Genomic DNA, 26,600 nt, shown 5'->3' with positions numbered 1-26,600 from the left:
CACTTATTGAGTGAAACTGACTTAAAATAAATAAAAAATTAAAATCCCTGACGTTCAGTCTGAGTAAAACCATCATGTCTGCTGTTGTGAGGAGGCTTCAAATTCTGACCTCGTAAGTGTTGTCCCCTGAGGCTGTGGGTCTGTCCTCGATAAGGGCAGAGCCGGGAGGGATGCTGGGAAGCTCGCGGTCCTGATGATACTTGGAGGACCTGAGCTCTGATTGGCTGAAGGGCATCTCATCGGACAACTGAGGGCTGGTGTCCTGAGTATCTGAGAGGACTGAGGGATGAAGACAGGAGGGACTTCAGACGTGTGGTTTTCAGCTACGCAGGTACAAGACAGTCAGACAGCTTCGAAGCAAAATGTAAAGAAATTAGAGCTGCTTTGAAGCCTTTGTACGTCATTATAAACACACCAGCAACAAAACAACAGCTGAAGTTTATAATGAATAAAAGATGAAAGCAAATATGATGCATAACAGCAGCTGCAGTGCAAATGTTGCTCTCATGTTTCTCATTAAGCAGCAGAAGCGACTTCCAAAAGGAAAATCGTGGACAACAAAGACGTTGCTAAGCTGAACCTGGAAGTCTCGGCTTACTTGTACCGCTGGTGAGAGGACCATTGTGAGAGGTGCTGACGGCCGCGTCAGTCACTGGGCTCTCCGCTGATTGGCTGATCGTCTCCCTCTCCGACACCTGCACAACAAAGGGACAAGATGTTTGTCGCAGCTCGAAGGGAGTTCGCCTCGGCGCCGGGCAGAAATCAATCTGCAGCCGTCAGCTCGCACAAAACGGATGACTTTCACACCTCCCCGCCACCGGGAAGCCTCCGCTCTGCGGACCGGAATTATTTGGAAAAAAATCGCTCATATTTGATTCAGTGTTTCACGCTTCCCTGCTCCCTTTTAGTTGGTTTCTCTAATCTAATCTATTAGAGTCACACCGCTGATTTAGTTCATTATCTTAATATTATTCATGCCTAATTAAATTGGTTTTTAATTATTCACCAAGACAGTTTCTCTGAGAATAAACTCAAAGAAAAATAATAAAATAGACAAAAACTGTCACAAACATTTCATTTTATGCCCAGAATCTAAATTCAACTAAGCAATAAAACAATAAAAGAAGCTAAATTTAACTGAGAAGAGTAAAATAATCTTATTAGTGGGGTCATATATGCATTCATTAAAACCACAGAGGATTAGCAAAATTATTCTTAGCGTGTATGCATAAGAATTGACCCCCTTCTTTTACCCTGCTGTCCTCTACGGACCCCCAACCCTCTGCAGCAGCACGTAAACATCGATAATTAAACATCTGTACAAAAGCTGATCGGCTCTGCTCTTAACGCCAAATAACAAACGGATGATTGAGGGAAAAGTACATTAATTAACACACAGCATGCACAAATTGTCTTTGACAAAACTGCAAAGTTTGGAAAATGTGAAAACGCGTCAAAAAGTGAACATTGCCAAGGATGTTTCTTTGTTTATACCAGTTTTCCTGCAGTATGAGACAAAGATTAGGTTTAGGAAGCTCCACAGCCCCACCTAGTGGTCATAAATCTCACAGCTGTCAGTGTCAATGATGTAATCTTTTAACTATTTTATGTCCCCAATATGTTGGGGGTTTTTTATGCCACTGTCTTATTGTTTAGTTTTATTTGGATAAAACACATAAATCTCATTATAAGGTGGCAAACAGCTTTGTCTTTATTAATCTTGGTCAAATTCCTCAAACTTGACTGACTGATGTTCATTATAAACGTCGACTTTATTTGGGAAATATGCTTTTGTTACTATTCGTGTTCACCGATTCTGATCTGATTAAAAGGCACTTTTGTTCGACGCAGAGAGAGTTTTAAGAGGAAGAGGTGAAGGAGAGAGTTCCTAGGCGGTGAGAGGAAGAGCTCATCTGTTCATGCTCGCAGACAAAGACCCCCATTTACCCCGTCAGGCTGTGACACGGTCCGTCATACAAATGGGCACCTCTTGTAACAACCTGGCAAGGCACCGAATTACGCTGAAGCACAAGGTGACGGCGAAGACACCAATCAAACGCAAAAGAAAAAAAAAAGGCTGTGCTGGACGTTCGCGTGCGCACACACACACACACTCAGCCGCGCTGAGCAACACAATGGGAGACCTGAGTGCACGGCGGGCGCTCGTCAGATGTAAACACCGTCTGGGTACCGAAGCGTGGATATTACGGCGGCTGGTAATGGCCGTCTTTGCCCTGACATTGTGCTCAGAAGGACGCAGTGTTCGTTTACAGGGTGTCGTTATGAGTGAAGAGGTCCGAGGTCGAATCTATAAACATGGAATAATCTTCTCCGACTAACTGAGCTGAATCCTAATCCATTTATGCAGCGACTCGAAGTTACAGGTCCGATCCCAGGGAGCGGGGGTTCCGTGGGAAGGTTACGGACAGTTAATATCTTACCTGTTGCGAAGAGCAGGGCTGTAACAATACATGCGTTCGTTACAGACGTTTTGGATGGGTACGGACAGCAGTCAGGGGTGGTCGCTGCTCTTTTTACTGAACAGTGTTTTTACTAACAGAAACAACAGAAAGGAAACACTAAAAACTAAACGCCCTACATCAAACAAAGCATGTTTGGCTTAGTATAACATTTAAAAACATCCCTGTTTCATTCAAATCTGCTGAAGTTTGAGGTGATGAGAGGTGCTGTATGGCAGGCAGTTGTACCATGTAATCAGCGTTTCAGCAGCTCATTGGTATATTTATTTAACATCCCTGATATCACGGCTCATCATAGATGTTATTTAACTCTGCTGTTTGTTTTTTTTAATGAAATCTAAGTCAAATTATTGAAGTAAACAACTAATACAACTAATACTTTCATAAGAAATACTTTTCTGGTTCTGTTTGACACATGGCCTTTGGATTACTCTTTATACTTCAGATTAGTTAACAAAAGACAGTAAATTATATATTTTTTATTTTATTTTATAGGAATTTATCAGATGACAAGTCCCACATTGCCATGCATGACCTTAGACCTTAGAAAATGTAGACATGCTGTTCCACCGCTAGTAGACAACTCTTTAATTCCTCAAAATGCGATTGTTTAAAGTTTAATTCAGACCAGATTGATGAGCTCAGGGCTAGTCTGAGTGGTGCCAAGACCAAAGTGGATTGCTGCCATCCTAAAACATCTTTAAAACAGAAAGAATCCACTTTGGTCTTGGCCCCACTCGGAGCAGCTGTTAGATAGCCAAATTTAGTCAAAATGAGAGTATTTCTTCAAACCGAGGTCGTTCAAAGAGCCTCCTACAGCAGCTAATAGATGAGTCGATCGTTTCCACAGAACGCTTCAAAAGACCTGAACCATTCCTGCATCAGGAGATCTGCAAACTCTCTGGCATGCACCTGGAGTTGCATCAATCTGATGTTAGTTTTTTGTGACCTACTTACTCCATTGACAAGGTTTTCTTGGTCTCCAACAGGGCATATATTTGCTGCCTTTTTCTGCCTGGAAGAGACGAGCAAAAAACAAGGTTAGAAGACAGACAATGACACAGGATCAGAGTCATTACTTTAGGTCCAGCACATTGAATCTTACAGCCAAATCAAGTTTTTAAAAGTTTCTAATGTGACCGTGGCTGTCCAGGTGTACCAGGGCTTTATCCTTCAGGTATAAAAGGCGCCACTCTCTGTGGGTTTTTACAAAAATATGTCTTTAATCGTCTTCATGTAAGACGACAACGCTCAACATCCTCAGTTCAAATGTTTAGGAATCATTAGACAAGATATTAAAAATTAAAGTTATTCTTGAAAGGAAGGTGCTTTGAATTAATCAGCTTTTAAAGAAAATCTATCAGCATTTATATGCCTGATTACAAAAAAATATTTGCTTTTTTCTTCTCTTTTCACTGAAGTTGCAGAGGTATACAGTCAGAGTCAGGATGTTTTATTGTATACAAACGTTTCTTTATCTTGTAAGTCTAAAAAATATGTTTAAAACCAATTACAGTGCGCAGACTTTTGTTCACACCGAGCTCAGAAAGCTGGTTTTGAAGGCCAGTGTTGAACAATGCTGACTTTTTCTGTGAAAGGGAAAGAATCTGTGGAATAGTTGAACAGAAAGAATTCAAATGAATGTCATAAAAAAAGCAAAAGATCTGACTGGAGGAGACATAGGTATTGCTAGATGTATTTAATTCATTTTAAATTAAAACATGCAGCGAATTCTTTGTTCTTTTATGTATTTCTGTGTGAAGTGTTCAGTCCTTGTCAGGCACTTTGAGCTGCATTTGATTTATTTTAGGTTTTTGTATGAAAAGACATCATCAAAATAAAGTTTCCTTTAAAACCAGCTCATACTTGTGTGTGTGTGTGTGTGTGTGTGAGACGGTGCTCACCCCTTGCAGCTGGCACACAGCATCAGCAGCGCAGACACCAGCAGTAAACCAACACATACGCTGACGGAGACGACCGGGACCAGCTGCTCAGTCTGCAGCCATAACGCCGCCGCCCCCGACCCCCAATCTCCACCCAGCGCCGGAGCCATGACGCATCACAGTGTGTGGGGAGGGGACATCGGACAGGTACCAGCTGAGAAAACACACAAACACACGTTCAGATGTGCCATTTCAATGATGCTCCTATCTGCAACAGGTAAGATGTTAACTGCTCATAACCTTCTCACAAAATGTCTCTCCGAAAGCTCCAGGAAATAAAAAGGTTTGTGCGTCGTGAATTACAAGCTGAAGAGCACAAACTGAGAAACGGGAAGAATTCACTTCTCATTTGCTGGTTTGTGTTTTTTAATCTGAGCGCTGTTTCAGCTGTGTGCCGTAAGCCGACACGGCCAGCAGGTGGCGGGGCAGAGCAGCGCGAGCCCGCAGTGCAGACGGTCTGCTGCAGTGGTCCTCGCGCCACAGCCTCCACCTCCGCTCGCAGCATCAGGACCCTCCTCACGTCCTGCGATCGGCGGCTGAAGTTGGGCTTCACTGAACCGGCGGGACCCCTGGTTTTATCACAGATGATTTATGGCGGGCTGGGGGGGGGCAGTTTGGGGCGTCCATGGAGGCGGGGGCGGGGACGAGGTGGTGTGGTATCCCAGGCCTCATGAAATGTCAAACAAATAAACGTGGAGAAGGTGCTGCGTGCTTCTTGTGCACCGCTTTTGCGACGTTGCGGGCAGAGGGAGAAACGGTTTGTTCACCGATCAGTTCAGAGGGTCTTCTCTTTTTTTTCATTATGATGATTCTGTTTCTGTCTGTGTCTGTTAGCAAAATATCTCACAAACCAATGGACGGATTTTAACGAAACTTTCAGGTAATAATCCCTGCGTGCACTTCTATAAACGATTTACTTTTGGAGCCGACCCAATTCGAGCCGACCGCCGCAGCGCTTCAACATTCGCCAACATAAGAATGGCTCCAACTCAGTCAGATTTACAGATATTGAGCTCAAGTTTGACGTGGTAGTAGCTGAGAGTGAGTCACGACGCATACTCCGAGGGTGACATCTTGCAATATTGCATGAGATCACACAAGACGTTGCTTCCAAGCTTCTCGGGCGTTTCTCGACACATTCATCTAAAAGTGTGCATGAAAGGCGGCAGGCGACACGTATTCCATTTCCCATTTTTGCTTTCCTTCTTTACTCTGATGTGTCCATGAGCTTAAACCCCTGCCAGGCCCTGACTCGAGCTCAAACCATGTCCACGTTTGCCGCGATTCGCGTTGCTTTCGCCGCGAGCGGCCGGGGAGAGGCGAACCTTACCTTGACACCCTGGATGATCGGTCGGGTCGGCCTTGCCTGGAAGAGAGCAGACAGAAAAAAAATTGTAAGGGAGGGAAGGATTACTGCCTCAGTGTGTGTGTGTGCTGGGGGAGCAATAAGGGAATTGTAAGTGCTTCTGATACCAATATCAAATGGACAACAACCTCTTTAGCTCTCACACACATCTTCAGCCATATTTAGACGATACAGTGCGTTTTACACAGGGGACAGAAACGAAGTCTGCTTTATTGATCAGTCGACCCGTGAAAGTGAGAGGATAACAACCAGGGGACCCCGCAGCTCAGATGTATCACTGTGTGCGCGTGCGTCTGTCTGTTAGCAAAATATCTCATGAACCAGAAGACGGATTTTAACCAGACTCTCAGGAAGCGATCACTGGATGTTCGCCGAAAAGTGATTGGATTCTGGAGTCAACCCGATTCAAGATGGCTGCCACAGCCAACTGAATTTACAATACACAAAAATGGCTATAGCTCAGTAAATTGTAAAGATATTGAGCTGTAGATTGGTGTGGTAGTAGCTGATAGTCATTCCCATGATAGACTCGTGATATTAGTTTAGATATGAACTGTTACGTTTGATAAACTACGGGTCTCCGTGAGGTCCAAATGTTTCCATGGCTTCGGTGACAAACGGCGGACACACTCCCGCCTCGTCAGGGAAGGCTTGTGTCCAGGTGTCACTATGTGCCGCTCCTATGTGTGTGTGTGTCTGCTGGCACTAAAACCAGAATAATTACCAGCTGCCATGGTGCTGTGTCACCATGGCAACATTTTCCTTCTACCCATCAGCACTATTTATGGTGTCTAAGAGGAAAAAAGAAAAAAAAAAACATGGAGATGTTTGAGAAGCAACTTGTGGTGGAAGATTACGCTGCAGGTTGTGTGTTGAGTGAATTCAGGCACCTTGCTGGGTTTACTGGGCTCTGCTCCTGCTTTTTAGCTTCGCCATCGTAACATTTACTCCGACTGTTCGGGTTCACGGCTGAGTCCTTTAAGACAATATGAGCAAGAAGCCTTTTTAAGTGCTCGGCTGGATCTACAGAACCAACGAGGAAAACAAAATGACTCTCGGAACTTAAAAGTTCTTAAACTACTGTACAGATCTGGTCAACGCTGAATAAAACAAACATCCCTTAAGTTAAACGAGACGGCAAAAAATGGGTCTGAAAGATGAACATTTAGGCCTCTCCAAACCAAAAGATGGCCCTCCTGTCCAAGTTGCATCCCTGGAGGAGAAGTTGAAGCAACCGGGCAACTTCATATCCAGTTTACTGCGAAAACCTCTGACGTGTTGCGTTTAAGGTGCGGATGGATCGCAGTTCTGCCTGAACTCTATTATAACTTCTGACGACGGCCCAAATCAAGATTCGGACCTGATTTGGGGGTGAAATCTGTTTTTAGATGCACCGCATCGTAGACGTGGATGATTTTCTGACTCAGAACAATTAAAGTGAAGCAAACCTGTCATCCAAGGACACGTTTTACTCTTTAAAACTGTATAAGTGTCTGACATAAAAAGCTGAACGTATCATCCTACAGCGGCACTTTACGGCTTTCGAGCCCAGATGAAAGAAAACCGAAGCTTTGGAAACGCGACAGCTTGTGCTTCTGTCTTCTGTCTCACGCCGTGAAAGAAAATAACCGACTGGAAAAGCCATTTACGAAGGAATGTGTTTTGAGTTATCCAAATTCAACCCATACGCCCTTCCAAAGAACACTCTCGCACATGCCTGGCACTAACCGCGACCTCTGTCTGACCACAAGCTTCTACGCAAGAAACTGGAGCCAAAACGCCAAGGCATTCAGTCTGAGACCATCGGCTCTAAAGGCAGGTAGCTTTTTCCGACCCTGCGGAGAGCCGGACAGCATGTGTTTGGGAACTGCAGCCACTGTAAGCCAAAGAAAAGAGCAGGCGAAGGAAGCTCCTGCCTCAAAAACAGGGAGGATTTTGGTTTTTCTGCACCAGGAATGAATAATTTAGTGCATTTTTTCAGAAAACGAATTAAGCCGTACACATTGAAACGTATGCAAAAGGACCGAAATGTACACAGAGGCCACCCCTTAGGTTCTGCTACCGACATTAAACTTCATGATGGAGGACCGCAGCGACAGCCAGAGGAGAGAAAACCCCTCAGGACTCATGTCTGTTCAGCAGCCTTCTCGCGCTCTGATGTTCTCGTTTCGCTGCAGTTTTGCGGGTTCTCCGCAGAGACGAAGATCTGGTCCCGGCGGCCCTCCACATCCAACGCCGGTTGATTTAACTCGCAACTCGCCACGGCCCCCAGAAGCCTCCGAACGCTCTACGAACGCTCTGAAGCTTGAAACTGCGAATGCACGCCATTTCAGCTGAACTACATCACAGCTGTTTGGGTTTTATTGGAGATCTTACTAATAATAGTTCAGGGGGGGGCAAAGAAATACCTCCCACTTAAAATATGGCCGCCATTAAAACAGCTGCTTAATGTTTCACTTCTCCTGTTTTTTGAAAACTTATTCGTCTCAACCACTTTATGTTCCTCAACCCTACAGCGCGTCATGCTCAGCCCTGCACGTTTCCTGCGCCGACAAACCTGATTTGGAGGAATGAAGTTCTGTTCTGCGGAAGAATAAACGCAGGTCATCAGTTCAGAACAGGTGTGTCGAAGCAGGAAGCCATCTTTAAACATGGGATTTCCCAGCAGTCCTTGGAGGAATGCATATCGCCCGCCGCCTTTCATGGAGGGGGTTTTAGATTAAATTTATCTCACGTCAGGAAACAACAGAATCAATAACTCAAACCTGGAAAAATAAGGTTAGATTTCCCGACTTTAAGCTACCGCCGCATCGAAATGTGGTCAACACACGAGCCCAGGAGCTCCTGGGTTTCCATCGTCCCTATGAGAGGCAGCTGGTCGTCGCAGGAGCAGGAAATAAATGATGCGAGATTTGAAACACGCCCAACACAACAGTGACCATCTTGTGTCCTGACCGGAGGGCCAATTTGGATGGTGGGGGTGAGAGAGAGCGAGGGTGAGAGTAGGGGGAGGGGGAGAGAGGAAGAGTAAAAACAAACCATCTACAGAAACCACCAGATGTAAGGAAGACGAGAAACCAGAAGAAAACTAAAAGAGGATCTAGAATAAAACAGAAACAGAGAAAGGAAAGCAGAAAGGCTGGCGCACAGTAGTCATAGTGACACACACACACACACACTTCCCAGGGGAGGGTTGGTGAAACACTCCTCCCCTCAGGCTGCAGTGCAGGAAGAGCCTTGCCCTGACTGGGACGGTTTAATCAGGAAACCCGTTAACCATAAGATAACGAAGAACCAAATCCGAGCGCGGCGCCGATCAGCCGAGACCGAAGCGCACGCCAGCCACCCAGCTCGCTCCGACGTCCCCATCGCTGGGGCGGTTTGCAGGCTTATCCGTGCGGCTCACGAGAGCGTGAAAACAGGTGCTTGCTCCCGTCGTGGGGACGTTGCTGCGTTGCCATGGCAACGCCGGCCAGCCTACGGGTTAATGGCTTCGCCTGAGAAATTGATCTTTCCTCCCTAAACGGGACGATATTGAGACTGCATAATTTAAGAAGGTTGTTCCTCCCAGCTCTCAGGTTACAGATATTTACGGTGGATCTGTGTACGGATCCCCCCACGGAGGAGGAACACGAGACGTTTTACTGATCCTAAATGACTGAAACAGAGACAGAAACATAACGAATTAGCTTTTATTCTTAAAGCTAACAGATTTTCACTTCACTCTTTAGCCACAGGAGCAAGGGCAGTGAATCAAATCTGTGTACAGCTGAATTCTGTGCAGAAATAACCCATTTCTGCATTTGCTTGTTTGTCTGTTAGCAAAACATCTCGTGAATTATTTGACAGGTTATATTGAAACTTTCTCTGCGTGTCCATCCACACAGCCTGATTCAAGATGGCCGCCGCACTAAAGGGCTCTTCAACTCCATTAGTTTCACAGATATTGAGCTAAAGTTTGATGTGGTAGTCGCTGAGAGTCGTTCCCAGCACATACTCCGATCACATGTGTGTCCAGTACAAAGACAGCTGGATGTCCTGTGAAAATATGAGCGATAACAGCTTTTAAACTCCTCAAATCCTCCTTTTATGAAGCCCGCTCGTGGAAAACGCAGCACACATCCTGCAACCGTGTTTCTAATCGAGAACGCGCGGAGGGAGCATCATGACGAGACGAGACGGAGTCCAGAAGCTCCGATCGGACGTTCCTCTCGTGCAGCTCTAGAACCCAGCGTGGCGTCTTCATCGTCCCTGACAGGCTGTCCTCGTCCTCGTCCCCACCCCCCAGGTGCACGTGTGCTCGTCTGTTGAACCCGCCTGGAGTTGAATGTCCCGCAGCCCCACGGGGGACGCAGCCATTTCCTGCTTCCTGCTTTTTAAGGACACGGCTGATCCTGACGTCTGTGGACGTTAAGATGTTTGTTTTTTTTTCTTAAACACTGAAGCAGAGGATCTGTACTTACATTAAATAAGCAATGTACCAGATGAGCTGCTGGGTCTTCATTAGCTCTGACTGAAGTCTTTTGCTGGACACAGTTATTGATTTTTTTCTTTAACAGAACCTACAATGCATCCATCCAGGCGTCCTTTCCCCCTCTCTGCTTACTTTTTAATAACCTAATAATGTTTTTTGTCATTTCCTGGGGGAGTTCTCAGGTATTTATGGCCCGCCGCTGGAAGGCGAAGGCAGGTAATAGTCGTTTTGCTTGTGTCCGATCGGTGCATGTCTGTTACCAAAATATCTCTGGAATTAATGGATGAATATTAATGAAACTCTCAAAAAGAAATCATTAAATGCACGTTTACAACCGATAAACGTTCGGAGCCAGCCCCATTCAAGATGGCTGCCACAGCCAACTCAGTGTACCATTCATAAAAAGGGCTATATCTCAGCCAGTTTTACAGATACTGAGCCAAGATTTGCTGTGGTAGTAGCTGACACTGATCCTCAACACATATTCTGAGCACAAACAGGTTGTGCAACAACTGTTTAAAATTTTTGCTATTATGTATTTGGAGTCAACTCTGTCTGTCTGTTAGCAAAATATCTCTTGAACCACTGGACGGATTTTAATGAAACTTTCATGAAATAATCATTGGATGTGCCTCTACAAATGATTGGCTTCTGTAGCCAACCCATTTGAAGATGGCCGCCACAGCTAACTGACATTAACGAACACAAAAATGGGCAGAATTCAGTCGGTTTTACAGATATTGAGCTAAAATTTGTGGTAGTAGCTGGGAGTCATTCATAACACATACTCTGAGTGTAAAACTTTTTTTTTAAACTCTGTCACTTCTCAGCGTGTTTGTCAGTAAACCTCTAAAGACATTCTGACAGAGGAACTATCAGTTCCCTTGAAAAGAAATATTCAATCTGGCACATTTTACTTCTCCTATTACCTTCCTCTCAGGGTCAACCCAGGCTTGCTATGATACATTTCCATACGTTTTGTTTTGGTTAGACTCCACACACACACACACACACACACACGCCCTCTTAGAAAAGCAGAAGAGGTCCGTCAGTGTTGAGAACGTCGCCCATTTGCTATCAAGCTCCCACGCTATAACGCCCCCTTCTGCATTTGGGACACAGAGCTCCCAAAAGGCAACGAGGAAACGGTAGTTCAGTCAGGTGAGCCACATTTCACACATCTGAGCATCCACCACCACCTCTAAATAAATCCATCCTGTCCTCGTCTTGAACAGACCCGCTTTTTTTGACAGCGGCGTCACTCGGCTGGCAACGAAGTGCGAAAATAAAACCGACTTCAGTTTCCGTGTGTCGCAGCATTACGCAGCACATTAAATAAAGCAGGCAGGCGTGACATCTGAATATGTAAATGAAAGCAGGAAGTGTGGAAAAAATAATAATAATAAAAATAAAAATAAGGATGGAAGTGTCACTCACGCTGTGGCCTTCTGTGGAAACTCTAATGGGGAGAGATGGAAAAGGGGGTCAGACTGTTGACCTTTGGGAATTTAATCTTAACGTGATTCTAGGTGCATCTCGGCGCAGTTTTCTCCTCGGCCGCAAACAAAGAGAGATGGTAACCACCTCGAGATGCAGATTAGCGTGAACGAGGAGCAGATACGGCCGCGTCATTATTCAGAGGCGGCAGCGGCCTTTACGAGCTGAATAGCTGCCGAGATAAAAGGGGATTATCGGGGTGAATGGAATCGGATGAAGGATGCTGTGCGAGGATCCTGTGGAGGAAATTCATTGTTTAAAAACAAACAAAAAAAAAACCTGCTAATGAGATGCAACAGATGCCTGCAGACCGATTCTCGCCAAAGCGCGCACACTTCTGCTGTCAAAAAGTAGCACCGACGAGACGATTCCGCTCCACCCAAGGCCGCTCGCAGCATTTCAATTACAGCCTTTACGGAACGAAAAGGGCACACACTGCAGAAAAAAGAAAAGGTGGGGGATTAATAGAGGTGAGAGAATAAAAGCGACTGAAATGGAAATGTGATCCATCTTTACAAGGCTCGAACCACAGCAGGGGTGAGCTTATTAGATGACCTACAGACGGGTCGAGCAATAAGAGCTCTGACCTTCTGAGAGCCACGAAACATGACTGAAAACACCGAGCGGCCCGCTTAAAGTTAGAGGCTGGCTCAGCGGTGTGTCAGGAGGAAGCTTTCAGGGACTTCACCTTCTCGTGCTGCAATTCCCTTTATCCTCCCGCCATAAACAACCAGCTCATTCACGCTCGTGTCCCTGCTTTGCATCTCCTCTCGTGCTCCTCTCTTTCCAGCTTCTCCATCTCTGTTCCTGCCCTCCCTCCCCTCCCCAGAGCAGACTGTTGAATGCTCAGCCCGTCTGCTCGCCCATATTTCATATGGTAAAATATGGAAGCCTGCAGAGCCTCAAAGGGCACGTCTACAATCAGCGACTTGTGGCTGGGGGGCGGGGTGGACAGTCTTGAGGGGGGGTTGAAGCTGAAAATGTATGGCAACATCCCTAAATGCAAGGCGGGGGCGGCTGGTCGGTGCAACCTTCAAACAGCGATCTTGAGATTTCAAGGGTGTTTGGAAAACCCCACAAAAAACAGGACATTCGCTCAGCTGTACTGATAATTAGAGGTAAACTAGAAGCCACCAATAATCATGTCAACTATAGTTTAACACTAAGATTAATAACAAGTTCAATAAATGACCAAACAGCTCAAACTCGTCCCCGTTAAGGTCTGTTTCTGTATGGTTACTGATTTTAGTTTTGGGACTATTTCTACCCTGTAAACTTTCATTTTTGATGCAGACGTTGTCAGCGACACCCAGAGAGGAATTAAAAGGAGACCACTCGAGAAAGGAACCATTCGCTAACCTCTTAGATTGTTACTTCCACATCCCGGTTTAAAAATAAACTAACAAAACAAAACAAAAAAACTTGTGGCGATCCTTTTTAAAATTCGCCCAACTTAATCGGACCTTCAAAGATCACTGAAATTAGGCAAATATCAATACAACAGCAGATTCAACACAGCTGTTTACATAAAATTCTCTGCGCTGCCTGAGAAAAATCCTAACACTTCAGCCAGAAAGACTTTGAAATGTGACACCAGCGCTGATGAGGAATTTATAAACTAGCATTTACCTGAACCACTACAAGAGTTTTGAGATCGGAGTTAGTTTTAAGCCTTCAGCTCATAAACCCGGTCATAATTAAACCGAGATTCTTCAAAAAGCTATCTACAACAGGTAAGATGTTACTTCTTCAAACCTTCCTACAAATCCTCCCTTTTAAAACATTTTTAAGTGTTTTTCCCTTTGAACATTTTTACCTTGGATCATTGCAAACAAGTCGTTCTGCCTAAGCTGGTCTGGTAATAACAGTAAACAACACGTATTGCAGGATTTTTGTTATAATTAGACATACGAGAGAGACTTTTCAGGCACTCAGATGTTGATGAGGGAACAGGAAGTGGTTGCTTGCGTTAGCTTATGAGCAATATAAAATCACGGGAGCGGTGTTGAGACACCTTTAAGCTACCAATATTTCAAGCAACTTGTTTATCTCCACCGTGAGCTGTTTGCCAGCTGAATAACAAGCATATAATCACTGCCCTGCACAAACACGAGCAGAGCCAAAGCCCGCGTCGCACACTTGATCCTCCGTTTGTCGGCACGCTCCTTTGGTAGATTCAACAAGAGCTGGACGAGCAGAATTTTTATGAGCAAAAAAAGAGTAGCGGCTGTCACAGTCCTCCTCAAATCAGTTAATGGGGGTGGCTCAGCGTGTCCCCGAGGGAGAGCTGAAACTAAATGAACCAGCAGAATGTGCACCGGAGCAGTAAACAGAATGCCTGCTGGTGGCAGACAATCTGCTGTCAGTCACACACACATTTTCCACAATTATTCACAAGCGCTCGCACCCGGGAGTTCGCATTCGAGAGCACGCAGGAAAAAGAATACGTGCCGGCACCCCTCCGAACGGAGACAAACCAATTAGGGAGTGACAGACAGAAAGGTGGACGGGGAGCGAGACGGAGCGGGCAGTGGGAATATATTAAATCAGCAATCGGAGACATATATTCAACAGAGGCACCTTCACACCCTGACACTTTGAAGGAAGCTGAAGGAGGAGGAGGAGGGGGGGATCCATCTGACACAACGGCTGGATAATGTGGGAAAAGGTGTCGGACAGAGAAAAAGAAGTGACTTTAATAAAGTCCTCGGGACAAATTGGTGACTATTTAAGGGAAATGAGCCTGAGTGAGGAGGAAGGAGTTTGCTCCGGTGAGGGCAGGACAAATCACAAGCCCTCTGTGTGCACGACACTAACCTGCCACTAAATATTAATATCTTACTGAACAAAGAAGCAAATTAAACAAATGTCCCTCCTGCTCTTCACATTTGCTTCTTGCAGAGGCCTTAAAACATAAATACGAGAAACTTCACCAGAGGTTTAGTGAAAAAGCAGAAGTTACCAGTAACAGCAGAATAACGGCAGACAGAAACGAGTACAAAATTATCATCTCGAGCTCACAACATACTCTCACGCTGCCTTTTATATTCATCGTTAGACAGATAATTGTGATATTTATTTTTAGGATGATCTAGCACTTTGCTGATTGTTGCAAAATTGTGGCATAACAATGTTAAGCCCTGTGATATTTCTGTTTTTGTTTGTCATGAGGTACACTAAAGCAGTGGTTCCCAAACTTTTCAGCTTCCGACCCATAAAATAACAGTGACAAAGGTGTGTGACCCCATCTGTTGGCTGTTTAAAAATCCAAAAATGCTCATGACTCTATTAAATAAGGACATAATGACAACACAAACAGTCTTAACATCCGTTATGCTATTTTTTAAATCAATTTATGGACGTGTATTTTAAGTTTTTGTAACAATTATGGTGCAAACATAGCATAAAAACTAACTGGAGATTATCTAAGGACCCCTACTTGGTGTTGAGTGACCCACACTGGGGTCCCGACCCCAACTTTGGGAATCATTGCTCTAAAGGATGCAGTTAGAGAGGACATGGAGTGAGGACAGAGGACGCAGAGGACAGAGTCAGACGGAAGAGGACGACTCGCTGAGGCGACCCCTGAAGAGGGAACGCCCCCCCCCCAGCAGCGTACACTGACTAAAGTGTTTAGCAGATAGTTTAGGAAAGCATCTCCTCCTACGCATGACTACACAATTTCTGTTTTTTATTTTAACAAGTTTTTACAGCCTTCAGAACGACTAAGGTCACCAGCTCAGACTTCACGTTGCATTGTTATTTCAACAGAAATGTAAGACTTTTCTGCAGGAAGCGCTCTAATCTGCACTGGAAATGCTACAGGTAGCTGCTGCTGCTGCTATTTTGCTCTTGGAAATAGTGGCAGAAATCTGGTAAACAACCATGTGATGCAAAAACGACTACAAAAGAGCACACTCGTGAAACGCTATGATATTTTTGAATTTGGAGTTAGGTTAGCAGTTAGCTTGTAAATTCAGTCAGAAATAAATCGCTTCTCCAAGCTGAACTTGTTCAAACAGCTGCATACAGCATGCAAACTATAAATACTTCATCTTTTCCACAGAAATCCCCTCTCATAAAGATCTAAACAACTGCTTTAAGCTCATGTACATCTACACTACGGTGCACCGGTAAGCACAAACCTGACCAACTCTGGAAATCCAAAGTTATTTACAGCATTTGTAAATTCCCTCTCGGCGCTCCTGAGTGCAAAACTCATAGTCGAGCGTTAGCAGAGCCTTGGACGCTCAACAACACCGGTCTGACTTGATTACTTCCTTATGATCACTGATACATCTAATATTTTGAGCTGGGCTATCAGAGCTGACAGGGTGTTTATGGGTGTTTCCAGGATTTTCCTATAATTTTATTTTAAAGAGAAGTGACATTTAAAGCTTCCTTTCAGCTGACTTTCTAGGTTTTATTCTTCGATGAGCAGAATTCAACCAAAACGGTGTCAACACCACAAAAAAAACGCATTGAATGGCATTCCTTTGTCTTTTTGAAAGATCAAAAAGGGAGATAAAGAAAGAAGTCAACAGGTTTAGCCCGAGTTGAGACAGCGATGCGCATAAATTCATCTCTTGAGGAGGAATTAACCACACGAACAGGGCCAGAGAAAAGATTTTCTCTAAGCTGCTTCGGTACGAAAATAACGTGCAATCCCCTCACTTCTAACGACAAATTTGTTGTATAAGCCTTCCTAGAAAGGGACAAATCTCGGAACAGATTGTAAACTTTAATTCCAGCAAAATACACAACATAAGAAACGTTGTTTTAAAATCAAGCCTGACTAATATGCATAAATAAGACTTGAGTCTTGTCATTCTTAAAGCAACTATCTCGGTGCGCGTGCTTGGGGAGCAGACATGTTTCAGTGGTCGCTGCTGCTTTGAGGTTAGTTTTCCACTGAGCCGAGCAGAGAGGCCCCCCCAAAAAAATATCAAACGCAAATGCAAGGGCACGTTTTCTCCCTCTCAGGCACAAAAGGAAGAGAGTGCACAGAGCAAGTTTTCCCTATGGAATCAGTGGAATGTAAACAGGCCACACACACGTTCAAAGTGCTTCTTTAAAGGTCATGAGACGAGGGCCACATCTGGGGGGAAAAGAAACGCCCCCACAACGGAAAGCTGTAGTTTGTTGGGATTATACTCCGAGTCTGACCGCATGCCGTCCTCCGAAAAGCCCCACGAGGCGCCGCAAGAATTCGGCTGCCTGCTGGGAAAAATGTCAACTTTCAACCTCTTCTTTTGTCCCAAACGTCCTGAGCTGCAAAATCTTGCAGCTGTGAGCAAAACGATGCGGCTGACATGCCGCCGCGGTAAAGAGGTTTTTTTTTTTTAGAGAGATGAGGCTCGAGGTAAAGCAGGGGGTTGCTGGGATTGGATGAAAAACTCTCGTTTACCATCTTGTCCGTCGAAGCCATCCAGTTTACACCAGAGAATCATGTGCTCCGTGTTTACTTAACACCATCACACAACAGATTTCTTTGTTAATTCATTGTAATTCCTGTTAAAAGTTGCAAAATGTCCCACTAAAAAGAGCAACGTGGTAATCTCGTGCTCGACAACGAGCTGTACGAATCATCAAGGGGGATTACCAAACCTTCATTCTTCATTGTTTCCCAAACAGCAACCCAGAACCAGGTCTTGGTCTAGATCTGTATCGACTCTTGTTCTGCACTTCATCTCTGCGTGCCCTTGTATCTTCACCGCAAATACGATGGTTGAGAAAAGAACACCCTGCACATTTTAGCCACATATTACAAGTCTGATTTAACATCAGAGCTACTTCCAGGCCCTTGGCTGAGGCCTAGATCTGGGTCTAGTATGACTACAGAGCCTACTGACTCACCTAATCTATGAGCAGGAAAAGACTCGCGTTTGGCAACTTCCAAACAGCTTCGTAGGTTAATCATCCTTGAGTCAGTTGTTTGTGCGCCCAAAGGGACGTCTGTGTTCTTCCACGGCACAATGCAGGACTTCCTGAACCAGGGAGGTGGACAGGTCTGGGGAGAAGAAGTTTCTATTCATAGGAACTAAAGGTCCCTGAGTTCATGAGCTTTGAAGGGCAAACTGTAAAACTGTACGGGTCTTCCCAATCAAGAACAGACTCATAAATGTGGAATGAATTTAGAGAGGTATCTTGTAGATTCCTACAGATTTTGGTCCGACAGCAACTCATACGTGCAAATTTACACACAGCATGTAAGCTCATCTGACTGTGAGGGGTTCAAACATCTCCTGTGTCCGGTTCATAAACCTCAGCTGCCCTTTTTAGGCAGCACTGATCAGCGGTGACAGACCGTCGAACCCGCCTGACTTTGACGCTTTCTCTACCACACGTGACAATTGTTGTGTTGCTTTCAGCCCACATAGCCACCTGCTTTAGAAAAACGACTTTCTGGGTCATGGAGGGATTACCGTGGTACCGGCAAGGCCGCGCGCAGTCCTGGGGGCCACAAAATGGGTCAAGCGGCGCTTCGAATCACAAAGGGACGCACGACTGTAAGACTAAACGCCGACGCCACCGGGACCGGGAATCCACGGGGGAAAGCTCTGCGTAATTAGCAGGATCGAGTCTAGACAAGTGAAAGTAAACAGTAGCTAATTTCCTGTGTTTTGGCTCCTCCGGGCCTTCTTCTGTGGTTGTTCAGCTCAGCAGATGTAGCCCCTCCACCCCCACCCATGTGGCCGCCAGTTATTGTTCTGCTGACGGGCCGCTCATAAAACAGCTGGTTGCAGCCCCTGTTATTGTGGTGAATCTGGTCGTAAAGCCTTTTCCAAAATAGCAGGCTCGGAGAGGGCGTTTGAAGTTTTCGCCTTTGAAAAGGGGGACCGGGTTCCCCGCCGTTTAAAGCTGCGGATTCTTTCCGGAGTGGGGAGAGAAACCGCTGTCGTTTCAGCTTTTAAGTCTTTTTATGGAGCATTTTTGTCTGCGGAATCGGCTACGAAGACGCTGACACGTTTGTTTTCTTTTGTTTCAACCTCAGGGCGAAAGGAAAAGAAAACACACGGGGAAATGTGACAGAAGATCGAGATGTTTTCTTCAAAACACGAAGCAGAAAACGGGATATCCTCTCAGAAATCTTAATCTGATTACACGGCTGGCCTAAAAATGTCCTAATTGATTAATTTTACGTTAGTAATTGAAAGCAAACAGAGTCAGTTAATGGGATTAAATGGTACAACTTTGTATGGGAGTAAAGACCTTCATCATAAGGGCTGTTTGAACAAAAGATATGAAGGTTTTGAAAAGGTGTTTGAAGTTATCCCCAAAAAACAGAGCTTTGTCTTCAAAAAGGTTTCTAGAGGAGGTGTAACATTTTTTAACCAGACATGAGCTGAGAAACGTCTCGGCCCCTTTGGGAAGCTCAAACATTATCCTCAAGTTGACGTTCTTCCACACACGTACAGTCCTAACTCAACATCAGCAACCTTTCATCGCCTTTTCCTCTGAATAATTAATAAAAACACGTCAAGCTGTTGGTCCAAATTCAACAATGAGCTCCACCGTCTGATCCGGAGATTTGCTGAGGACAGATTTAATCATTTCAAACTTCAGAGCCACCGGAAAAATGTTATTATGCTGGATTTCTTTCTTTCTTTTTTTTTTTTATAAAAGTGCGATGAATCCCAAACGCTGAAAAGTGGATTCAAACCTTCACCATAAATGGGATTTATTAAACTTCCAGTGAATGGCCGACAGCGCATAAAAGACGTCAGAGTAACGGAGTTTACAGAACATATAAGATATTGTCCAAAAGCTTCAAATATCTCAGAATCCCACAAAGTAATCAGTGAATAAACATCTAAAACTTGTTAACATTTGGAGTCAACCCAATTCAAGATGGCTGCCACAGGTAAACCAGCTTTAGCCAACACAAAAAAGGCCATAACTCAGTTGGTTTGACAGATATGAAGCTAAAGTCTGGTGTGATGCACGGTGACAGGAAATATGCATCCTCCAAGCAGAGCTGGTTTGTTTCTGCATCAGGTGACAGAAAATATGCACCGCGTACGAGCTAACTGCGGATGGATCCATTAAGCCCGAGCTTTCAATCTAGCTCATTTCAGCAAATTAAACTTTTTGCAGCTTTTCTGGTTTGTACAAAAAATGCTTAGTGTTATAATTGAGTGTTAACAGTCTTAATTATGTGATGCTTTGTACATTAATTACAAATTTTAACCAATAAGTCTTAAAATTACTGATTGATTTGCCTCGTTTTAGTAATTAAAAACAAAATATTCCATTTGAAAGCATCAATGTTGGCTTTGAAGACGCCATTTTTTTTATAAATATGCAATTAGTTTCTGAGATGAGCATCAAAACACAGAGTGCACAAAATGAATGCATTCATTTTATTTGTAAAAGAGGAAGCACAAGGGATTACTGAGGAATATTTGAATTTCCTGATCGCTCTCAGGCGGCTGTAAACAAACTCTGAACTGCGCTTGTGTGTGCGCGCCGTTCGCCGGCTGATTGATGCGAGCGCGACAGGTCACGTGTCTGAGCAAACATCCATGGATGAAGGAGGAAGCTTGTTAAACAACCCGTTCTGATGTCAAACCTCACCAGGACTCATTATCACCTGGCAGGCTGTCTGGCACCCGAGCGGCGTGTCCTCAACGGCGGGCTATAAAAACGACGATGCGTGGCGGCAGCCTCAGAGACGGCCGGGACGCTCCGGAGGACACAAAAACCACCTTGAAGGACGCATCAGAGATGACACACTCCCAGGGAAGACGCACAAGCACACACTTGCTTTTGCAGACACATTACAGAGTTATTTATCCCCGATGACTGGATGTGAGAGTGGAGTGTGTCAGCGGTGCGGGCAAACCACACTCTGCTTGGGCCACAGACACTAAAAGGAGCAGAAAATCTGGCTTTAGGAGCTAAAAGAGTCTAAAACAATCCTAAATCAAACTGTTGCAACTAATCTTGTTGCAACACTGTGTGCTGGAAACAGGCTGTGTGAAAGCTGGGTCAGAATTCACACCATTGGTTTCCTGTTTCATACTACTGCTGCAGAACTTTGTCCCATTTTAGCCACATCAAAACATTCAGCTCATTCAGGAGATTAAAAAAACTAAAAGTCGTAGCACCAAACTTTTATACTTTTCAAAATATTTACCTTTGTTTACAAATATTTTACCCACAGAAATACACCGAGAGCTCTTTATTGTCCCATTTGAAATCTGCCTCAGCTTTTCTGCTCTAGTTTTCCCTTCTTATGCTACTTTATTAGCTACCATTCTGCTACTTTTAGCTTCAAGCAAGGCTTTGCTACTTTTTGCCTTTAGCTAACCTTTTAATACATTTAGCTTTCAGCTAACCTTTTGCGGCTTTTAGCCTACAGCTAACCTGTTGCTGCTTTTAGCCTATAGCTAACATTTGCAGCTTTTAGCCTACAGCTAACCCTTTGCTGCTTTTAGCCTTCAGCTAACCTGTTGCTGCTTTTAGCTTATAAGTAACTTTTTGCTGCTTTTAGCTAGTGTTTTGCTACTTAAAAAAATAATAATTTTCTAGTTATTCTTGTGTGCATCTCCATCAGTTTAAAGGAATAATATCCTTTCAGCTTGGAACCATTTTAATAAGATTTATCTGAACATTAGGAAATTTAGGAACAACAGAGGTTGTTCGATTAGCCATCTACAACAGGTAAGATATTAATTGTTCCACAGTAAGTGAGTGGAGGCAGCGGATGTCCTCACACACAACCTACAGGATAAGTTATGTTTGTGTCCTCTTGCTCCTTCGCAGTAACTCTCCCATAATCCTTTACTCTGCAAAAATGACACAGAGGCCAGACATATCCTCTTTGCTGGCGCCTCAAACCTCCACTCCTTTCCTCCCTTTTCTCTTTCCCTCCCTCCAGCGCAGACGCAAACATGTGCTCCGCAGCCACATCTTCAGTGGATCATCTCTGTCGGTCACATGCTTTACAGTCGCTATAAATCAAACAGGAAGTTATAGAGAACTCCATCATCTACAGCAAACAAACACATGAATTTATAACAACTCAATGACTGGGAACAAACAGGAGCCTAATTTATGAGGCGAGATTCCTCGCCTCAAATATGGGAAAATGAGTGTTCCTGCGTTCGGTTTGTGTCGCGGGAGACGATGGCGCAGAGCGGTTCGCCTTCTGCTCGCCAGGAAGGAACACGCCCGGCTCACGCTGCGGAAACGAGCACATCGAATCTTTGATTCATAGTCCCCGAATCATTCGGTGACTCAGGCGTCTGCAGCAAACAGTTGGTGGAGTTCCTATATTGAGTTATTTAGGAATTCAACACAAACCCAAGTGATTGTGCAGCTGTGGCGCACTTCTCCATTTCTGCTATGAATTCAGTCGTGGTCCTGTTTTCTCCTGAGAAAACCAGAACTATTTTTGTTTTACCGTGCAAGGCGGCAAGAAAAGTGGCAATTCGGTGATGACAATTTGTCAAACCATCCCTTAGCAACCCTGTAACCCAGGGAGACGGGGGTCTTGAAAGCGAACTCATCTATGTGTGCACACAGACACATCTTCCATCAGCGGAAACATACTGTTTCGGCGCGCAGCGCTGTGCGGCGCCTGGCCTCCTTGTTGATTTAATTTGTCCACGGTCGACTGACGATGTCAAGTTAGCGAGGCACAGTCAAGACAGCCCTCCGAAATTAGATGAGCGTGCCTAATGCTCACTTTTTAGCCTTTCGATGGAAGCCAGGCGACAGCAAATGAACGAGCGCTAAGAAAAAAAACAAAAAAAGAAGCTTGGAGCGATCCTGCAACATCACAACAAATAGGATTTGAAAGTTCTGGAGCAGCGTCTGTATTGTTGCAAACGCACAGCTGTAGGCTTTATGTCCTAAACCCCCCCTTTTTTTTCTGTACGACAGAATATAGAGAAGCTAAGCTGACAGCTGTTGTGCTGCTAATCTCAGTATCTGACAGCAGAAAATTACAGTCCTGTGGATTCCCTTCGCAGACACGAAACCTTCTGGAAGGTGTGTCGCCTGACTGTTTCTGTGGCTGAAGGCAACTATTACGGCATTAGGTCTTAAATATACTGTGTGCAGCGAGCGACGCGGGATCATTAGCAGAGCTGCTTTCAGTGTCCGGGGGACTTAATGAGAGGGCATGTCTATCCTTTCTGAGAGATTAGCTGCTGAGGAGGACGAAGGGCGAAGTTAATGGCTTTGTGTGCCCAACCAGGAGCTTCGCACATCCGCAGACTCCGAGGATGAATGGTGCAGGTGTAACCGAGCCGAGTTTAAATTCCATTAAAAAGGGGGCACTTTATGTATAAAGCATGTCAAATCCCCAGCTTTATCCCCCAGCGCTTTAAAGCAAATCTGCTAGAAGTTAAATTTAAAAGCCTGAGATCTGTATTCACACCGCGCTCTGACGGCTTTATTTTATGAAACGGTCTGAGGCTTAGAAGAAGAGCCTAAAACTCACCTTCAAAAGATGGTTAAACTGAAGCCAATCAGTACCTGAAGTCCCTGATCAGTTGATTAATTAATTAATTTTATAAAACTCCAACTTGCCAGTTTCAACTTTAGTAAATTTCGATTTCTCTTTGGGAACCATGAATGTCAGCTGTGGTGCGTTCACTGACTGGACAAAAATCAGCTACCAGACAAGCCTAAAATCAGGCAGTTTTAGCAAAACGTGATTCTTTGCGTTGACTTTTAACCCCAGTCGACCTTGACATCATTTCTGTGAGTATGCGTGTATAAGTACACATGCACATATTGTTACTCCGTTGTTGTTTTTTTATCTTAATTGGGTTTTCCTGCAGTGTGTGTACAGCACTTTGGGGTCAGCAAGGAGGTGTTTGGAAATGTGCTGTATAAATAAATCTGACCTTGACCCTGCAGGAACCTGACTGGATTATTGTGCTGACTTTTTATTTACCGGGGTAAACAGTGAACCTTCATTTTTACTTTCAGGGCTTTAGATTTTCAACTGTTTGGAAAGGACATGCTGCTTTTTCAGTGAAAATAAGGGTAAAGTTAATCAACTGAAGCACAGTTAATGTTTACTGACCCACATTGGCAGGAGTTTCAAAGGTTTGATTGGTTTAGAGCAGTGGTCTCCAATCCTGGTCCTTGAGGTCCACCATCCTGCAAGCTTTACTTGTTCCTCTGCTCCAACACAGCTGATCTGAATCAGTGTGTCATTAACAGGCTTCTGCAGAACATGAAGAGGTGATTTAACCACTGAGTCAGGTGTGTTGGAGCAGAGAAACAAGGAAAACATGCAGGATAGTGGCCCCTGATTTAGAGAGTCATTGTCAAGCATGGCTCACATCCTCAGCTCCATCTTTCTACCTTTAAATTCCTCTAAATCCACAAAAACTCCTAAATGACTCATTTTCAAAACCTCCACATGTTAATCTTAAATTCTTGCCGTTATGCCCTTTTGTTTTCTCTGCTTCGTTGAACATTTTTATCCACACCCTTCCTTCTAATTCTCATTTCACTCAGCCTTCCTTTTCCCATCAGTTTTTTTTTTTTTTACACAGCCGCTCTGCGCAGCCCCCTGCTGCGGTGGGTCTGTTTGACTTTCCAGGCTCGCGTCTTCTTCCTCCTTTTTAAAAAAAGATCGGTTCCTTTCTCTTTCTGTCTGGCTCACTCAGATCCCTCCTTTTACCAGAAACTGGATGGTAAATGACTTTCTTCTTCTTCTTCTTCTTCTTTCTCCGGCAGAGAAAAGCTGCCGCAGAGCAAGTTGAATGTCTAAATGTTGGCATTTTCCCTCACATTTAGAATAATCCTTAGACTAATAATGTACTTTTTACAACCTCACTGACCTGTGAGTGGAAAAGATTAAAAAATGTCAGCACTAGTGAACACTTTTGGGTGACAGTGTAATTGTAGGACATGATTATTAATAATCTCAATGCCCTCTCTTCTCTAAAATCCTCTCTCCACTATATTATACACGTTAAATTATACAATTATAAGGTTCTCAATAAATCCTAAATTAAAGAAGTAATCATTTAAATTGGACCATCCTAAAACTGAAGCAGCTGGTTGGTTCCAGTTGGATCTAAGCTGGAATCATCACATCTTCATCACCAGCTGGCAGAAAATGTATTAACAGAGAAGAAATTCAACACAATGTCAGCTTTAGTGAAAACATGAGCTTCTGCTAAGCTTCAGCTGGTTAACTTGTGCAGATATTAAAACGAAAAGTGGATTAGAGAATGATTACTGCTTCAGGATAGAGTCCAAAATGCAAACAAAGACTTTTTTTAAGTTAAACTATTACAGCATGATGTAGCTGTTTGTTAACCAAGTGAATCCATTAAAGTCGTTAACCTTTAATCCAGTAATCTAAAAAAAACACTTCCCGACTGACTGTTCAGGAACAAAAAGTCCCCTCAGTTCATGTTGACAATCGGCTCTCTGTCCTTCCACTTGGCTCGAACATCTTTTCTCCCATTCGATTTACTCACTCGTTCTGGACTAATCCCCTGACCGAGTCTCGTTCTGTCCCTGCAGCTTTGCTTTCTTTCCCTTCTCCCTTCTTGCAGGTTTTGCCCTCATCTCCTCCTGGAAAGATGAATATTAACCAGCAGCTCATTCAAAGAGCTCAGACTGACAAGAGGGGCGAAAGCAGTGGCTGGGAAGAAAAAAAAACCAGAGGCAGATATTGAGTAAATTCCCTGAATGACAAGCAGGTATCTCTAACGATTACTTCAGGGAACACAAAGCAGCTTAAAACAAGCTGGAACGCCGTTGATTGCATTCTTCCCGGAGCTACCAATCGCCGCACTGCATTCAGGCGCGCAAACGCCATCTTCAGTTCTCCTCCTCGTCCTCACACAGGCACACTCCGGTGATATCATGCCCCGAAGTCCATTAACAATTACCACATTTGACATAAACAATCATCTGCAATAAGGCTGCAGGCGGCCTCCGGAGACACGCTGATAGAATTACCCGAGCATTTCTGCCGTGCCAGCCAGATAATGGCCTAAAACAATTAGGCACTCAGAGCCAAGAACACACAAAAAAATAATCAAAACTGATCACTTCCTTTATTGCTTGGAAATGCAAAACTGCTGGCAGACGAGGACGCACTCAAAAGCGATAATGTTGGACTTTTCGAGGAGCCACGCCCGTCACTTTCCACGTCTCTCAAGCTTCTGCCCTCGCCATGCCATTCTTACACTAATGAGCAGAAAACTGCAGGTCAGAGCCGTCTGAAGAGGCCGCCCGTGTAAAAACCGTCCATGTGAGGGTGAGCTTTATCAGAGCAAGGACACAGCAGAGCATGTAAGCACAGCTTGTTTGTCTACGGCTTAAATTAACACGCTGGTACCGAGCGAGATAACGGGGGCATTTCCTATTATGAGCCCGGCTTGGGAAAAAGGGGAAGAGGGAGGTGCGCTTTAATTGTGAGCGGGACGCGGCGTCTTTCTGAATCTGCTTTCAAACTCGCAAAAAGGAAGAGTGCACCAGGGGGAAGGGTACGCCAGGGAGACATGTGACAAACGCTGAAAGAGGAATGGAAAGCAGACAATTTAAAGGAGAAAAAAAAAAGGGGGGTTGAAGAAGGGGAAGAGTGGAATTCAAAACAAGACGAAGAAGAAAGCCAAGCAGAGGAGGTGAGAAAGCGTTCGACTGGAGAGAGAGAGAGAAAAGAGGGGAGATGGGAAAGGAACGAGGGAACGACGGATATTGAGAGAAAAGGTGGGAAATGGTGTCAGACAGCCTGAGGTCCTCGATGATGGATGACAGCCAATCATCTGCCCGCCCCATCCGTCACCTGATAAGACATAAAGGGAGGAAACAACCAGACTGAGCTGCAAAAAAACCCAAAACTGAGCGGTTTA

General features: G+C 44.5%; 1 protein-coding gene across 2 annotated transcripts in view; it reads right to left on the bottom strand.

Annotated features, from left to right (window-relative positions):
* The window catches only part of pag1 (phosphoprotein membrane anchor with glycosphingolipid microdomains 1), a 45,665-nt gene that overhangs the window by 8,953 nt on the left and 10,112 nt on the right, over positions 1-26,600 (bottom strand). For both annotated transcript variants that reach the window (XM_025007243.2, XM_017424969.3), the window contains exons 2-6: positions 5,754-5,789; positions 4,385-4,577; positions 3,438-3,495; positions 599-695; positions 110-279 (exon numbers count right to left, since the gene is read on the bottom strand). In XM_025007243.2, the coding sequence (XP_024863011.1) occupies positions 110-279; positions 599-695; positions 3,438-3,495; positions 4,385-4,533 (474 nt within the window). In that variant the 5' untranslated portion in view covers positions 4,534-4,577; positions 5,754-5,789. The remainder of the gene's footprint in view (positions 1-109; positions 280-598; positions 696-3,437; positions 3,496-4,384; positions 4,578-5,753; positions 5,790-26,600) is intronic.

The sequence above is a fragment of the Kryptolebias marmoratus genome, linkage group LG5, assembly GCF_001649575.2.
Source record: "Kryptolebias marmoratus isolate JLee-2015 linkage group LG5, ASM164957v2, whole genome shotgun sequence".
NCBI classification, from domain to species: Eukaryota; Metazoa; Chordata; class Actinopteri; order Cyprinodontiformes; family Rivulidae; genus Kryptolebias; species Kryptolebias marmoratus.
Note: the sequence above shows the minus strand (reverse complement) of the source record. Positions and strands in the feature narration are given on the sequence as shown.